Source organism: Microtus oregoni, unplaced genomic scaffold (genome assembly GCF_018167655.1).
Source record: "Microtus oregoni isolate MIOR12 unplaced genomic scaffold, Mior012 000006F_ref0000085, whole genome shotgun sequence".
In the NCBI taxonomy this organism is placed as follows: Eukaryota; Metazoa; Chordata; class Mammalia; order Rodentia; family Cricetidae; genus Microtus; species Microtus oregoni.
In genome coordinates, this window is record NW_024543065.1 from 56,200,663 (window position 1) to 56,214,098 (window position 13,436).

The 13,436-nt window shown below is 47.8% G+C and overlaps 1 protein-coding gene across 1 annotated transcript; it reads left to right on the forward strand.

Annotated features, from left to right (window-relative positions):
• The first annotated feature begins 8,052 nt into the window (after nucleotides 1–8,052).
• On the forward strand, nucleotides 8,053–9,856 carry Eid2b (EP300 interacting inhibitor of differentiation 2B). Its single transcript, XM_041653917.1, has one exon. The coding sequence runs from the start codon at nucleotides 8,127–8,129 to the stop codon at nucleotides 8,580–8,582; it is 456 nt and encodes a 151-aa protein (XP_041509851.1). The 5' UTR covers nucleotides 8,053–8,126; the 3' UTR covers nucleotides 8,583–9,856.
• The last annotated feature ends 3,580 nt before the right edge of the window (nucleotides 9,857–13,436 follow it).

A 13,436-nucleotide genomic window follows, 5' to 3' on the forward strand; every position in this document is an offset into this window, starting at 1 on the left:
CAAAAACATCAGTTTGACTCACAGGGGAACTGAAAACACGCTCAAGCAAGCAAGTTAGCTGGTGAGCTTATTCGAATTCAGAACTTTCTACATATTCGCCATTGTATGAAATATTAATAAAAGATATTATATATATAAAGACATTTATTTTAGGAATGAATATTGTGTTCTTGCTGTTTTTCTTTCTTTCTTTTTTTTGCTATTTTTCTGTTTTTCTTCTTTTAAAGATGAGGGGCGGTGGTGGCGCACGCCTTTAATCCCAGCACTCGGGAGGCAGAGGCAGGCGGATCTCTGTGAGTTCGAGACCAGCCTGGTCTACAAGAGCTAGTTCCAGGACAGGCTCCAAAACCACAGAGAAACCCTGTCTCGAAAAACCAAAAAGAAAAAAAAAATAAATAAAGATGAGGGGGTTTCTCTTTGTAGGCCTGGCTGGCCGGAAACTAACCTATGTAGAAGAGGCTGGCCTTGATTTTACAGATCTACCTGCTTCTGCTTCTCCTGGAAATGTGCTACCATGTTCAGCTTTTGTTGTTGACTTTTTTTCCTAGTATTTTAAGTGTATCTGTAAAAAGATAAAGCTGAAAACCAGGAAATCTGTTTCAGTGATAAGGCATTTTTCTGCCTGTGACATGGATACTTTATGTGGGTATGTGGTAAGGAGTGTATAGGACAGGCTTTGAAGATACTGTATCAGAATATCAAGAAGTTGCTTTTTTTGCTGTGTTTATTATGTGAGATTTGATACATTGTTACAGCAAGTGTAGCTTTCCTACCTTAATAAATGTATTTATTTAAAAAAAAGAATTTTACGTAGTGGCTCAAGGTCTCCTATAAGAATATTATAACTAAGGCTTTAGCCATTGTATATCTAATTAAAAGTTTGTAAACTATCTTCCTTATTAGTTGCAAGTCTGCCTAGCTGATAGGAAAATGGAAAAAGGAAAGTATATTCAACTAATGGTGCTGGCCTAATTAGACATCAACGTGTGGGAGAATGAAAACAGATCCATATTCATCTCTATGCACAAAACTTAAGTTTAAATGAATCAAAGACCTCAGCATAAAACCAACCACACTGAACCTCATAGAAAAGTTGGAAGTACACTGGAATGGATTGGCACATCTCAAATACAGCCTCAGTGGCACAGACATTGAGAGAAACAATAAATAAATGAGACCTCCTGCAACTGAGAAGCTTCTGTATAGCAAAGAACACAGTCAACGAGATATAATATCAGGGGCTGGAGAGATGGCTCAGTGGTTAAGAGCACTGGCTGCTCTTCCAAAGGGCCTGAGTTCAATTCCCGGCAACCACATGGTGGCTCACAACCATCTGTAATGAGGTCTGGTGCCCTCTTCTGGCCTGCAAACATACACACAGACAGAATATTGTATACATAATAAATAAATAAATAAATAAATAAATAAATAAATATAAAAAAATATATAATATCAGCCTATAGGATGGGATATGGTACAGACCTAAATGAAACTCTTAACAGATGAACTTAAAATGACTGAAAGACACTTAAAAAATGTTCAGCATCCTTAGCCATCAGAGAAATGCAAATCAAAACAACTCTAAAGGGGCTGGAGAGATGGCTCAGTGGTTAAGAGCATTGACTGCTCTTCCAGAGGTCCTGAGTTCAATTCCCAGCAACGTATGTGGCTCACAACCACCGGTAATAAGATCTGGTGCCAACTTCTGTCTGCAGGCATACATGCAGGCAGACCACTGCATACATAATAAATAAATAAATAAATCTTTAAAAAAAAAAACTCTGAAATTCCGTCTTATCCCTGTAAGAATGGCCAAGATCAAAAGCCCTGATGACAACTTATGCTGAAGCAAATGTGGGGTAAAGAAAAACTCCTCCAATGCTGGTGGGAGTGCAAATTGGCACAGTTACATTGGATATACTAGTATGGCAATTTCTCAGAAAATTAGGCAACAAATTACCTTAAGACTCAGCAATATCACTTTTGGGCCTATACACAAAAGGTGCTCAACCATACCATTAGGACATGTGCTCAACTATGTTCACAGCAGAATTATTTTGTCATAGCCAGAACCCAAAAACAACCTAAATGCCCCTCTTGTACGCATGTGATAAATGAGAACCATCATCCCTTTACCATAGCCATAAACGCCATAATGTATCTTAGAGCGACTCTAACCACACAAGTGGAAAACCTGTATGATAAGAACTTTAGATCTTTGAAGAAAGAAATTGAAGACATCAGGAAATAGAAAGATCTCCTATTCTCTTGTGAAGGTAGAATTAACATAGCAACAAATGGCAATTTTTATCAAAAGCAATCTACAGATTCAATGCAAATGCCCATTAAAATTACAGCAAAATTCTTCACAGCCCTCGAAAGAATAATCCTTAACTTCGTATGGAAAACAAAAACTCAGGATAGCCTCATTAATCCTAAACCATCCTGTACAATCAAGGAACTTCTTTTTTTTGTTTGTTTGTTTTTTGTTTTTTCGAGACAGGGTTTCTCTGTGGTTTTGGAGTCTGTCCTGGAACTAGCTCTTATAGACCAGGCTGGTGTCGAACTCACAGAGATCCGCCTGCCTCTGCCTCCCAAGTGCTGGGATTAAAGGCGTGCGCCACCATCACCCGGCTTCAATTAAGGAACTTCTGAATGCATCACAGTCTCTGACTTCAAACTTCACCACAGAGCCACAGTACTGAGAACAGCTTGAAAAGGATGAGGATCAAAGGAACTGATAGCAATCCACACCTGCAAACAGATTTCGATGAAGAAGCAGAAATGTGAAATGCAGAAGGAAAGCATATACCTAACCTGCTTATTTTTAATTGTCCTGAAGCTTCGGTTCCCTGAGGCTACCTTTTTCAAACCTGCCTGTCAGCTCCTAGCTGAAGCGCGCGGGGTGGGGGGTGGGGGGGTGGAGGTGGTGGTGGGGGACACTACAGGACGACGACAACAGGGCACTCCTCTGTTCTATTGGGCGGCTCTGGGCTGCTGACTGTGTGGGGTTAAGTTTGCTCTCTAAAGTTGCTCCATCTCCTGGTCGCCTTTCACCCACAGGTTGGTTAGATTCAGCTGGCTAGTGCGCATGTGCGTGGACTGCGCGAATCTCAGTGGAAACCTAGGCGATACTTGGGCCATATATCCTTTGCTTTTCCTACCCGTTTAGCAGTGATAAAAGTTGTATCTCCGCGACTATCACACTTACAGATTCTAAACATCTCTGTCGTTTCTGTATCCACATATATAACTGAATACTCTTTCCTTGTCATATATGTGTGTATGTATGTCATATACATATGTATATATATCTTATTATTTACAAAATTTTTACTCCCGATTTAATTTTCCCGCTTCTCTATATTTCTTTAAATTCTGACCTCTATTTCTGAGCTCTCTTTATTCACCTTTCTACCTGTGGTGCAATTTTCTCTCGCGGGTTCCTCACGTTCTCCTCCGTATGTTTGGTCACTCCTTCCGTGTTCTGGTGCATGAATCAATCCCACATCCGGGCATTATATGTCATGGTCCGGGACGAGCACAGACCATAAATTATTTCTCGAACCAACGTGGAGGTGTGGGAATAGAGACACAACTCACGTGACTTTATCAGGAGGGAGTTTTCAGGGATCCCTCATGGAATCCTGAGTTTACATCCTGAAAATTCCTCACGTTCATTCTCCAAACAGCTTTTATACCAAAACGTAAACTGAGGGGGAAGTTCATTAGCATTCTGTTTCCTACGTAACCAGGAGAATGACTGTGGTCACGGCCACACCTTTCTATGCCCATTTTGTTGTCTTCCTACCTATGCCTGCTCTGTCAGGTAGCCTAAATTAACACCTCTTTCCCAGGCGACCTCCAAATTATGAAGGAGCAGAGCGACATTAGCAGATCCTGACCCTTTGTTTAGGATGGCATTAGTTTGTCTCGGTGACCACCTTCTGTGTGGCAGGTGTGAACTGTGGCCTGAGTCTGACCACCATACACTGTAGAAATATGGGCCTGTATAATATGGCTCTACAGTGGCACACACCTTTAATCCCAGCACTCGGGAGGCAGAGCAGGTGGATCTCTGTGAGTTCGAGACCAGCCTGGTCTACAGAGCGAGTTCTAGGACAGGCTCCAAAGCTACAGAGAAACCCTGTCTCCAAAAACTAAACAATTAATTAATTAACTGTGCATAGCTGCTCTTGCAGAGGACCCAGGTTCAGTTCCCAGCACCTGCATGGCAGTCCACACTCACAAATGTCTGTGACTCCAGTTCCAGGGGATCTGATGCCGTTCTGTCCTGCGCAGGCATCAGGCACACATGTAGCGCACACACATACATGCAGGTAAAACACTCATAGTCAGGGTCCAGTGCTAGCCCGGAACATAAATTATTTCTCTGGACCAGACCCCAACATAAACTATCTCTCTCTGGAGCTGCGTGGAGGCGCGGGAATCAAGACACAACTCACATGGCTTTATCGGGAGAGAGATTCTCAGTGGTCCCTCATGAAATCCTGAGTTCACATCCTGAAGAATTCCCCTGCTTTATTCTCCAATCAGCCTTATATATCAAAACATGAACTGAGGGGGGAAATTTCATTAGCACTCTGTTTCCTAGGAAACCAGGTGAATGGCTTTTAGTCACGTCCACATCTACCTATGCTTCCTCTCCTGTTTTTCTGCTCTGTGTGCTAGCTCAGTCACGTAGGCTGAATTAGCATCTCTATTCAGGCATCCTCCAAATTACAGAGAAGGAGCAGAGCAACATCGTGACCTTTTGTTAGGGTAGCGAGCGACAGCCTGTCTGGAAGGTCACATGACCACTTCAGGTGTTAATTGTGGCTTGAGAGCCTGACTGTCCCACCATGTAGAAATCTAGGCCTGCAACTCAGAAGCATAAACTTAAGAAAAGAAAAGAATGACTGTTGGGGCTGCCAGCTCAGCTGGTAGGAACATTCACTGCTCAGTCATGAGGATCAGTTTGCGTTCGCACTCAGGTGGGGCAGCCCACAACCACCTGTGACTCTGGCTCCAGGGGATCCTGTCCCCATTTCTGGTCTCCAAGGTCACCCCATGCATGTATGCATACACATGCACATAGAAACATCAGCACACACGTATGCATGAAAACTAGCATCTGTGTTTAAAAAGAAGGTGGTGAGCCGGGTGTGGCGGTGCTGCCTTTAATCCCAGCACTCGGGAGGCAGAGGCAGGCGGATCTCAGAGTTCGAGGCCAGCCTGGTCTACAGAGCTAGTGCCAGCCAAGACATGCTCCAAAGCTACACAGAGAAACCCTGTCTCGAGAAAAAAACAACGAAAACGTGGTTGACTTTGTCAAAGGCCTCTTCTTCAGGTTATGAGCATGTTGTACTTGGTACACACCTGTAATCCCAACACAGGGGAGACAGAGGCTGGAAGATGATAAATTGGAGGCCAACTTGTATTATAGTAGCAAGACTCTGTCACAAAACCCAGAATCTGCTGGGCAGTGGTGGGGCACACGCCTTTATTCCCAGTACTCAGGAGGCAGAGGCAGACAGGTCTCTGTGAGTTCATGAGTTTGAGGCCAGCCTGGTCTCCAAAGGGAGTTCCAGGACAGCCAGGGCTATGCAGAGAAACCCTTCTCGGGGGAAAAAGAAATCAAAACAATCTCTGAGAGTGATCCTGGGTTATGTCCAATATCCACGATGAATTGTGAAATCATGTCAAGAATAACTAATACTGCATCACCTTCATGTCTTTCAAGTTTACTAGGAAACGTGTGTGTGTGTGTGTGTGTGTGTGTGTGTGTGTGAAAGAGAGAGAGAGGTAGGGAGGGAGGGATAGACTCACTGTGTAGCCATGGCTGGCCCGGAACTCGTAGAGTTCCTCCTTCCTCAGCCTCTCGAGTGCTGCTGAGTCCAGAGCATCACCACTATCTCTGCTCCCAGTCAGTGTGTGTGCACATGCCACAGGTGTGCCACAGGTGTGCCACAGGTGTGCCACAGGTGTGCCACAGGTACCGTAGGGTCAGCGGACAACTTGCAGGAGTTGGCTTTTCTTCCACCATGTAAGTCCCAGGTTCATCACTCAAGATGTCACCTTTACCTACCGAGGCATCTCCTGCCCCCCCTCCTTTTATTTACTTTGAGACAGGGCTTTACTAAGTTGCCCAGGCTAGCCTTGAACTCAACCCTGTAGCCCAAGCTGACCTTGAATCTCATCTTCCCACTTCAGGGACCTAAGTAGCTGCAATTACAAGCTTGAGCCAAGGCCCAGCTGCCACAGTGTTGACAGGTTGGTGACATGGACTCTGGATTCATCAAAGGACAAGAAGGTAAGTACATAGTAGAACTGAATGACATGAAAAAGCTGCATTCCAGACAGAAACTGGGCCATTCGAGGGTGACTGGATGCAAATGGCTCTCACGTACTTCAGGCAGGTTTTCATATAGCCCGGGCTGGCCTCGAACCTGCCATGCAGCTAAGAAGGACTCTTCCTGCCTCCACCTCCCAAACACTGGGACTCCAGAGACAGCTCTCTCGGCAGTTGCAACCAAAGGAGAGCTTCCAGACAACAGCGTATCACATGCAAGTCAATGAAGTGCCGCCGACCGCTGAAAAGAGGCCACACGGAAGTACCAAGGGGACAGCCGCAAAAACCGTGAGGGGAGAAGAAAATGAAGGCCTTTCCTGAGAATCAAGAAAGCTACACAAGGGGGCTGGAGAGGTAGTTCAGCGGTTAAGAGCACTGGCTGCCCTTCCAGAGGTCCTGAGTTCAATTCCCAGCAACCACATGGTAGCTCACAACCATCTGTAATGAGATCTGATGCCCCCTTCTGGAGTGCAGGCAATGCAGGCAGAACACTGTATACATAATAAATAAACTTTAAAAAAATAAAAACTATACCAATAGACCAGCAAGATGGATCCCTGGGTGGAAATGCCTGCTACCAAGCCTAGCAACCTGAGTTCAGTTCCACATAAGACAGAACTGCCTCCTGAAAACTAGGTTGATCTCCACACACAAGCCATGGATTGCACGTGTGTGCACACACAACTGAGACAAGTGGGCACAGGAGCCAGAGAATGGTGCAGTAGGTAAAGGGCTTGTCAAGCAAGACCAGGAACCTGAGATCAATGCTCTGATTCCATGTAAGCGTGGAAAGAGAGAACCAGCTCTAAAAAGTTGACCTTGGCTTCCATAGGCACCCAGTTCCAGCTTACACATACAAAAATAAGCTGTAGATTAAGAGCACTTTTTCTTTTTTTCTTTTTTTTTTTTTCTGGTTTTTTCGAGACAGGGTTTCTCTGTAGCTTTGGAGCCTGTCCTGGAACTAGCTCTTGTAGACCAGGCTGGTCTCGAACTCACAGAGATCCGCCTGCCTCTGCCTCCCGAGTGCTGGGATTAAAGGCGTGCGCCACCACCGCCCGGCAAGAGCACTTTTTCTTGCAGAAGATCCAGGTTCAACTCCCAGCACCATCTTGTAACTCCATTTCCGGGGGATCAGATGCCCTCTTCTGACCTCCGTGGAACCCAGGCAAACGAATGGTGTACATATACAGATATGTAGCAAAACACCCATACACATCTTTTAAAGCAAGAGAAATTAGCCAGGCCTGGTGGCGAAGGTCTTTAATTCCGGCTTTCTGGAGGCAGAAGCAGGCAGATCTCTGATCATCTATATGATTTCCCGGCCAGCCACGGCTACCTAGTGAGACGCTGTCTCAAACAAAACAAAATTAGTAAAATTTAAAGTATGTGATGGAGCCGGGCAGTGGTGGCGCATGCCTTTAATCCCAGCACTCAGGAGGCAGAGGCAGGCGGATCTCTGTGAGTTCGAGGCCAGCCTGGTTTACAAGAACTAGTTCCAGGACAGGCCCCAAAGCTACAGAGAAACCCAGTCTCGAAAAACCAAAAAAGTATGTGATGGAACCCTTTGGTTGAGAGCTGGAGGCGGACGCGGCGGCAATAGCAGACGGCACCGCTAGAGGACGATAGAGGTCCAAGCACGGTGCTTGCGCATGCACACCGTTTTCCAGCGCGCGGAGGGCCGCGCATGCGCATGGCTTCACTGCCGCTGGAGCGGATGTCGAGCGCTCCTGAGCTCAGCGCTCTCTGGTGACCCTAACGGAGTCCACGGTCGGCGATGTCCGAGCTGCCCGGAGAGAGCATGGTCCCCGACCTGAGCCCCATGACTGGCATCGGCAACGTTCTGCAGGGGGTCGTGGGCGGAGGCAGTCGGGTCCCCGGGGCCCCGGAAGATCCGCTGGCCGGAGCCGCCGGGTCTATGCCGTGGGCCGCGGGCCCGCTTCCCAGGCGACTCCCCGGCGTGGCGGGCCTGATGGCCATGCCGCACGTCCACGCGCCGCTGCGCCTTCTAGAGCTGCACGAACAGCGGATGTTCCAACACTACCTGCACACCAACCCCCTGATCCCCACCCGGCTGCTCCGCGACATCGAGGAGCGTCGCCGGCTGTTCGTGGAGGGCTGCAGAGCCAGGGAGGCGGCCTTCGACGCCAACCCCCCGCAGATGGACTCGGACGCCCGCGCCTTTACGATGGCGCTCACCGCCACCGACGCCCGCGGCCCCACCGCCGACTGAGTGGCGGTGTTCGCCTCTAATCCCAGCCCTCGGGAGGGAAGAGGCTAGAGGATTTAGGGTTCAAGGTCATCCTTGGCTACTTGGCGAGTTGGAGGCCAACCTGGGCCACAGGAGACTCTGTCTTTAAAAAATAAAAGATTGGTGGCCAGGTGACTCTTAGGGTCAAGGGTAAAGGCAGAAGTCTGGGCAAATGTCATGAGGTGGGAAATTCACTCAGAGTGCAGCGATGAGCGCAGTGGAATGAAGCAGGACCAGAGAGAGGTGGACACTCGAAGCTAGCTGGCAGAGGCCCCTTCCGACTTCCGCCTTGTGATCATTAGCTATCGCTCACTACCCTCCACCCTCACCCCCTGGAATTTGTGGAAACTCAAGGTTGCTTCACTGTATCACTGTATAGGACGGTGGTTTTGTAAAGATGAAGTCTAAGAATTACCAATGGGGGAAAAACACAAAGAAATCAACCGAGATGCGGGGAGAAAGCAGGGAGACTGGTTCTTAGACACAGTTGCTCCTGGATTTTACTGGCATCAGAAGACTGTTGAGACAACCTGGACCTTTCAGAATTGAGGCGTCATCTCATCGTCAGCTGACAAGCCCAATGTGCTGTTAATTCTTGTGTTTGATGTTCTAGACAAGTTGTAAATACTCAGATAGGGGGAAATCGTGTGTGTTTGTGAGACCATGTGTAATTGTATCCTTGTGGGAGTAGATTTAATATTTAAATGATAAATGTACAATCAAGAGACTCAAAAGTAGCAAAAGATGCTATGGGAAGTTAAACTTTTCTCTCTGCCAAACTGAAAACTGTCCGAGCAAGGATCCATAGTCATTTGGGGTGGGGGTGGGGAGGTTGGTTGTAGGGTTTTAAAAACCGATTTCCAGTGCATATACGAGTTGAGACAGTAGTACTCCCCCGTGCTGAGTGCTGAGGACGGAACCCGGAGCCTTGCACACATACCACCTTGTTGTGCAGCGGCCTTCCCAGTCCTTTTCAGTTATACAAGGCTGGCGAGATGGCTCAGGGGTTTGAGGTGTTTGCTGCTGAGCTCTGTTACTGCATTTGATCCCGGGACCCTCCTGTTTCTTCTGACCATACACATGCAATGTAAAAAAAAAAAAAAAAAAAAAAAAAACCTCGATAGTAGGTACCTATATCAGTATCTTCACTTTTTATATTTTCAGTTATATTGGAAGTAATTTTATATTTTTTTCTTTTTTATTGACTGCTACTTAAGGCTTGTATCTTAACATATATAATGAACTAGTCTTCTGGACATCTGAACTGTTTGAAAATTCTTTTTTTTGTTTTAAAGATTTATGTGTGCATGTGTGAGCTCACATGAGTACCTGTGTATCATATGGGTGCAAGAGACTGAGGGGCTAGAAGAGGGTGTGGGAACCCCAGAACTAGCATTCCAGGCAGCTGGAAGCCCCCGTGTGGGTGCTGAGAACTGAAACCACTCCACTGAGCCATCTCTCCAGTCTGGGTCTCTCTGTTTGGTCCTGGCTGACCTAGAATTTGCTACGTGGTAGACCAGGTTGACCTTGGCCTCAAAAGATCTCTTGCCTCTGCCTCGTGCCTAGCGTTTTGTGTGTATGGTTTTTGGTTTTGGTTTTTTGAGACGGGGTTTTACAGGACTGGGGCTGATCGTGAAGCCCTGATCCACCCACCCCCCCAAGCTGTGGGACTAAAGGTGTGTGTCACCATGCCTAGCATTGTTTTGTAATGTTCTGTGCGTGTGTGCTTGCTCTTTACATAGAGAAAACTTAAGAATGGAAGCAGGCAAAGGGAAGGAGTGTTGGTATTTCTCAGAGGTATTGCCAGCCCCTTTGGGCCTCTGATAACTTCTATTTGCCCAGGAACTCGTGTGCATCCTTCTCGATACTCAGCCCAGTCCTTCAGACTCGGCTCTGTCAACTGTGTCTCGATACTCAGCCCAATCCTTCAGACTCGGCTCTGTCAGCTGTGTTTGCATTTCTGCGTATGAGGGGGACTGCTTTCCGTGTGCAATGGCCATTTTCTGTGAAACACTTGTCCGTCCGTAGCCTGTCACCAAACCGTCCTAGAAGGGTGTGATGGCACACACCCGGACAAGAAGGTCCAGCTGTGATAGCGCACACCTTTAATCGCTGCATTCAGGACAGCAGCAAACACATCTCTGTGAGTTCGAGGCCAGCCTGATTTATAATTAAGTCCCAGGACAGCCAGGAACACAGAGTGAGATCCTCAAACAATAAAAGATCTAGATTCTCAAGTTGAGACCAGCCTGGGCACACAGGGTTGGCAAGATTGCTCAGTGGGTAAACAGCTTGCCAGGAAGTCCGGTGATCCCTGAAACCAAATGAAGCTGTGGGGACAGACCCCTCCAAAGGTGTCCTCTGACCTACCCCTGGCCCATTACCACACAATAAATTTTTAACAAGTTACCCCTTTCCATGCAAAACGGATGGTTTCTGTGCTGACCACACTGACCCTTCTGCCCTGCAGGCAGGTGTTTATGGCTGCACGTGCTCAACCACCTTCCGTTATGGTTTCCAGACTGACTCACAATGGCTTTCCACATGTGGCCAAGTGTAGCAGTCACCTCAGAAAGCTGGGACAGGATGACTGAGTTTGAGGCTGCCCTGGCACCACACTGTGAGTGATGAATGTGGATTGGCTGGAATACTGGCATTGCTCTCTGTGTATCTGGGACACTTCCAGCTCTAGGAGAACTCTTCTCCAGATCTTCTGTCTCTTCCTTTTCTATTTGGTTTTTCAAGACAGGGTTTCTCTGTGCATCTGACTGTCCTGGGACTTGCTCTGTAGACAGCTGGCCTTGAACTAAGAGATCCACCTACCCTACCTCTGCCTCCCAAGTGCTGGAATTAACAGCATGGGTCACCACTGCCTGGCCCATTTCAATTCTTTTTATTAATTTTTTTAATCTATTTTACATACCAGCCAGTTTCCCCTCCCTCCTCTCCTCCCCTCCCCCCTCTTCCTTTCTACTCCCCTTCTCCTCTCCTCAGGAAGGGTAAGGCCTCCCATGGGAGTCAACAAGGCATGACATACTAAGTTGAGGCAGGACCAAGCTCCTCCGCACTGCATCAAGACTGGGCGAGGCATCCCGGCATCGGAAATAGGTTCCAAAACCCAATTCATGCTCCAGGGACCCTCCCCCACCCATTTCAACTCTTAACTATGTCAATATGATCTAAAGTTTTCCAAATATGTCTTAAGTTAGACTGTTGGAAAGGAAACCATGACAAAAGTAACAAGATGGCTTTGCTAGTGTGAGGAGCCAGGGCTGACCCACCAGGAACAACTGGTCTAGCCTAGACCAAGGAGACTGTATGAGTCATATTCCTGTCACTGGCATGCAATACTTGAGACAATTGATTTCCAAGGAGGAAAGGGTAATTCTGGCTCACAGTTTCAAAGACCTCAGTCCACGGCCAGTGTCAGTCAGTCCACGGCCAGTGTCAGTCAGTCCACGGCCAGTGTCAGTCAGTCCACGGCCAGTGTCAGTCAGTCCACGGCCAGTGTCAGTCAGTCCACGGCCAGCGTCAGTCCACGGCCAGCCTCAGTCCACGGTCAGCCTCAGTCCACGGTCAGCCTCAGTCCACGGTCAGCCTCAGTCCACGGTCAGCCTCAGTCCACGGTCAGCCTCAGTCCACGGTCAGCCTCAGTCCACGGTCAGCCTCAGTCCACGGTCAGCGTCAGTCCACGGTCAGCCTCAGTCCACGGTCAGCCAAAGTCCACGGTCAGCCTCAGTCCACAGTCAGCCTCAGTCCACGGTCAGCGTCAGTCCACAGTCAGCCTCAGTCCACGGTCAGAGTCAGTCCACGGTCAACGTCAGTCCACGGTCAGAGTCAGGCCATGGTCAGAGTTAGTCCACAGTCAGCGTCAGTCCACGGTCAACGTCAGTCCACGGTCAGAGTCAGGCCATGGTCAGAGTTAGTCCACAGTCAGCGTGGCCTTTACCTGGGCTGTGGCGACATGACACATGATGGCTCACCTCATGGTGGCAGGAAAGCAAGGAGAGAAAGGAAAGGTCTGGAGTCCCAATATCCCCTTCTGGAACTCACATCCAACAGCCTAACTTCCTCCCACTAGGGCCTCACCTCGTAACGTCTACACACACACACACACACACACACACACACACACGCACGCGCGCGCATGTGCACGCATGCACCACAAGCAGCAGCCCAGCCTGGGGACCAAGCCTTCGCGTGAACCTTCCCATCCTTCCTCCCATGCTCTGTGGTGGACCAATGGGGGAGATGCTAAGAGCACAGTAGCAGGTGACTGGCACAGACCTCAGGTGGAGCATGGTGACAATGGACATTGTCAGAGGCCAACACAGGGAAACAGATTATATTCTCTTTACTTTCCCCAACCCCGCCTAAGCCCCAGCCACCATCAGAAAAGGACCTGGTTTGGGAGCATTTCAGCCCTTCTCATCATCCCGCTGAGGTTCCTGAGATGGGAAGAAAAACAAAACAGTAAAATTCCCCATACAATATAAGTGTTTCAGTAAGGCTTAGTGTTCTAAGGCAGTCTGTGGATGGCGTTACTGAGTCCATATATATAGTTCATATATGTAGTTCTCTATATATATATACACTTATATATGTATATAGAGAGAGTCTGTATGTGTATAGGTATATTATAGGCCATATATGTGTGTGATCAGTATATATATAGTCCATATACAAGTGTGTATGTATATAGTACAGATGAACTCGGGTCACAGAACCTCCTCCCTCCACCTCCCCAGCACAGGCCTGCACTACCTTTATATGGTGCTGGGGATCAAATCCATGGCTTTGTGCACACTAGGCAAGCAGTCTACGAGTGAGCTACAT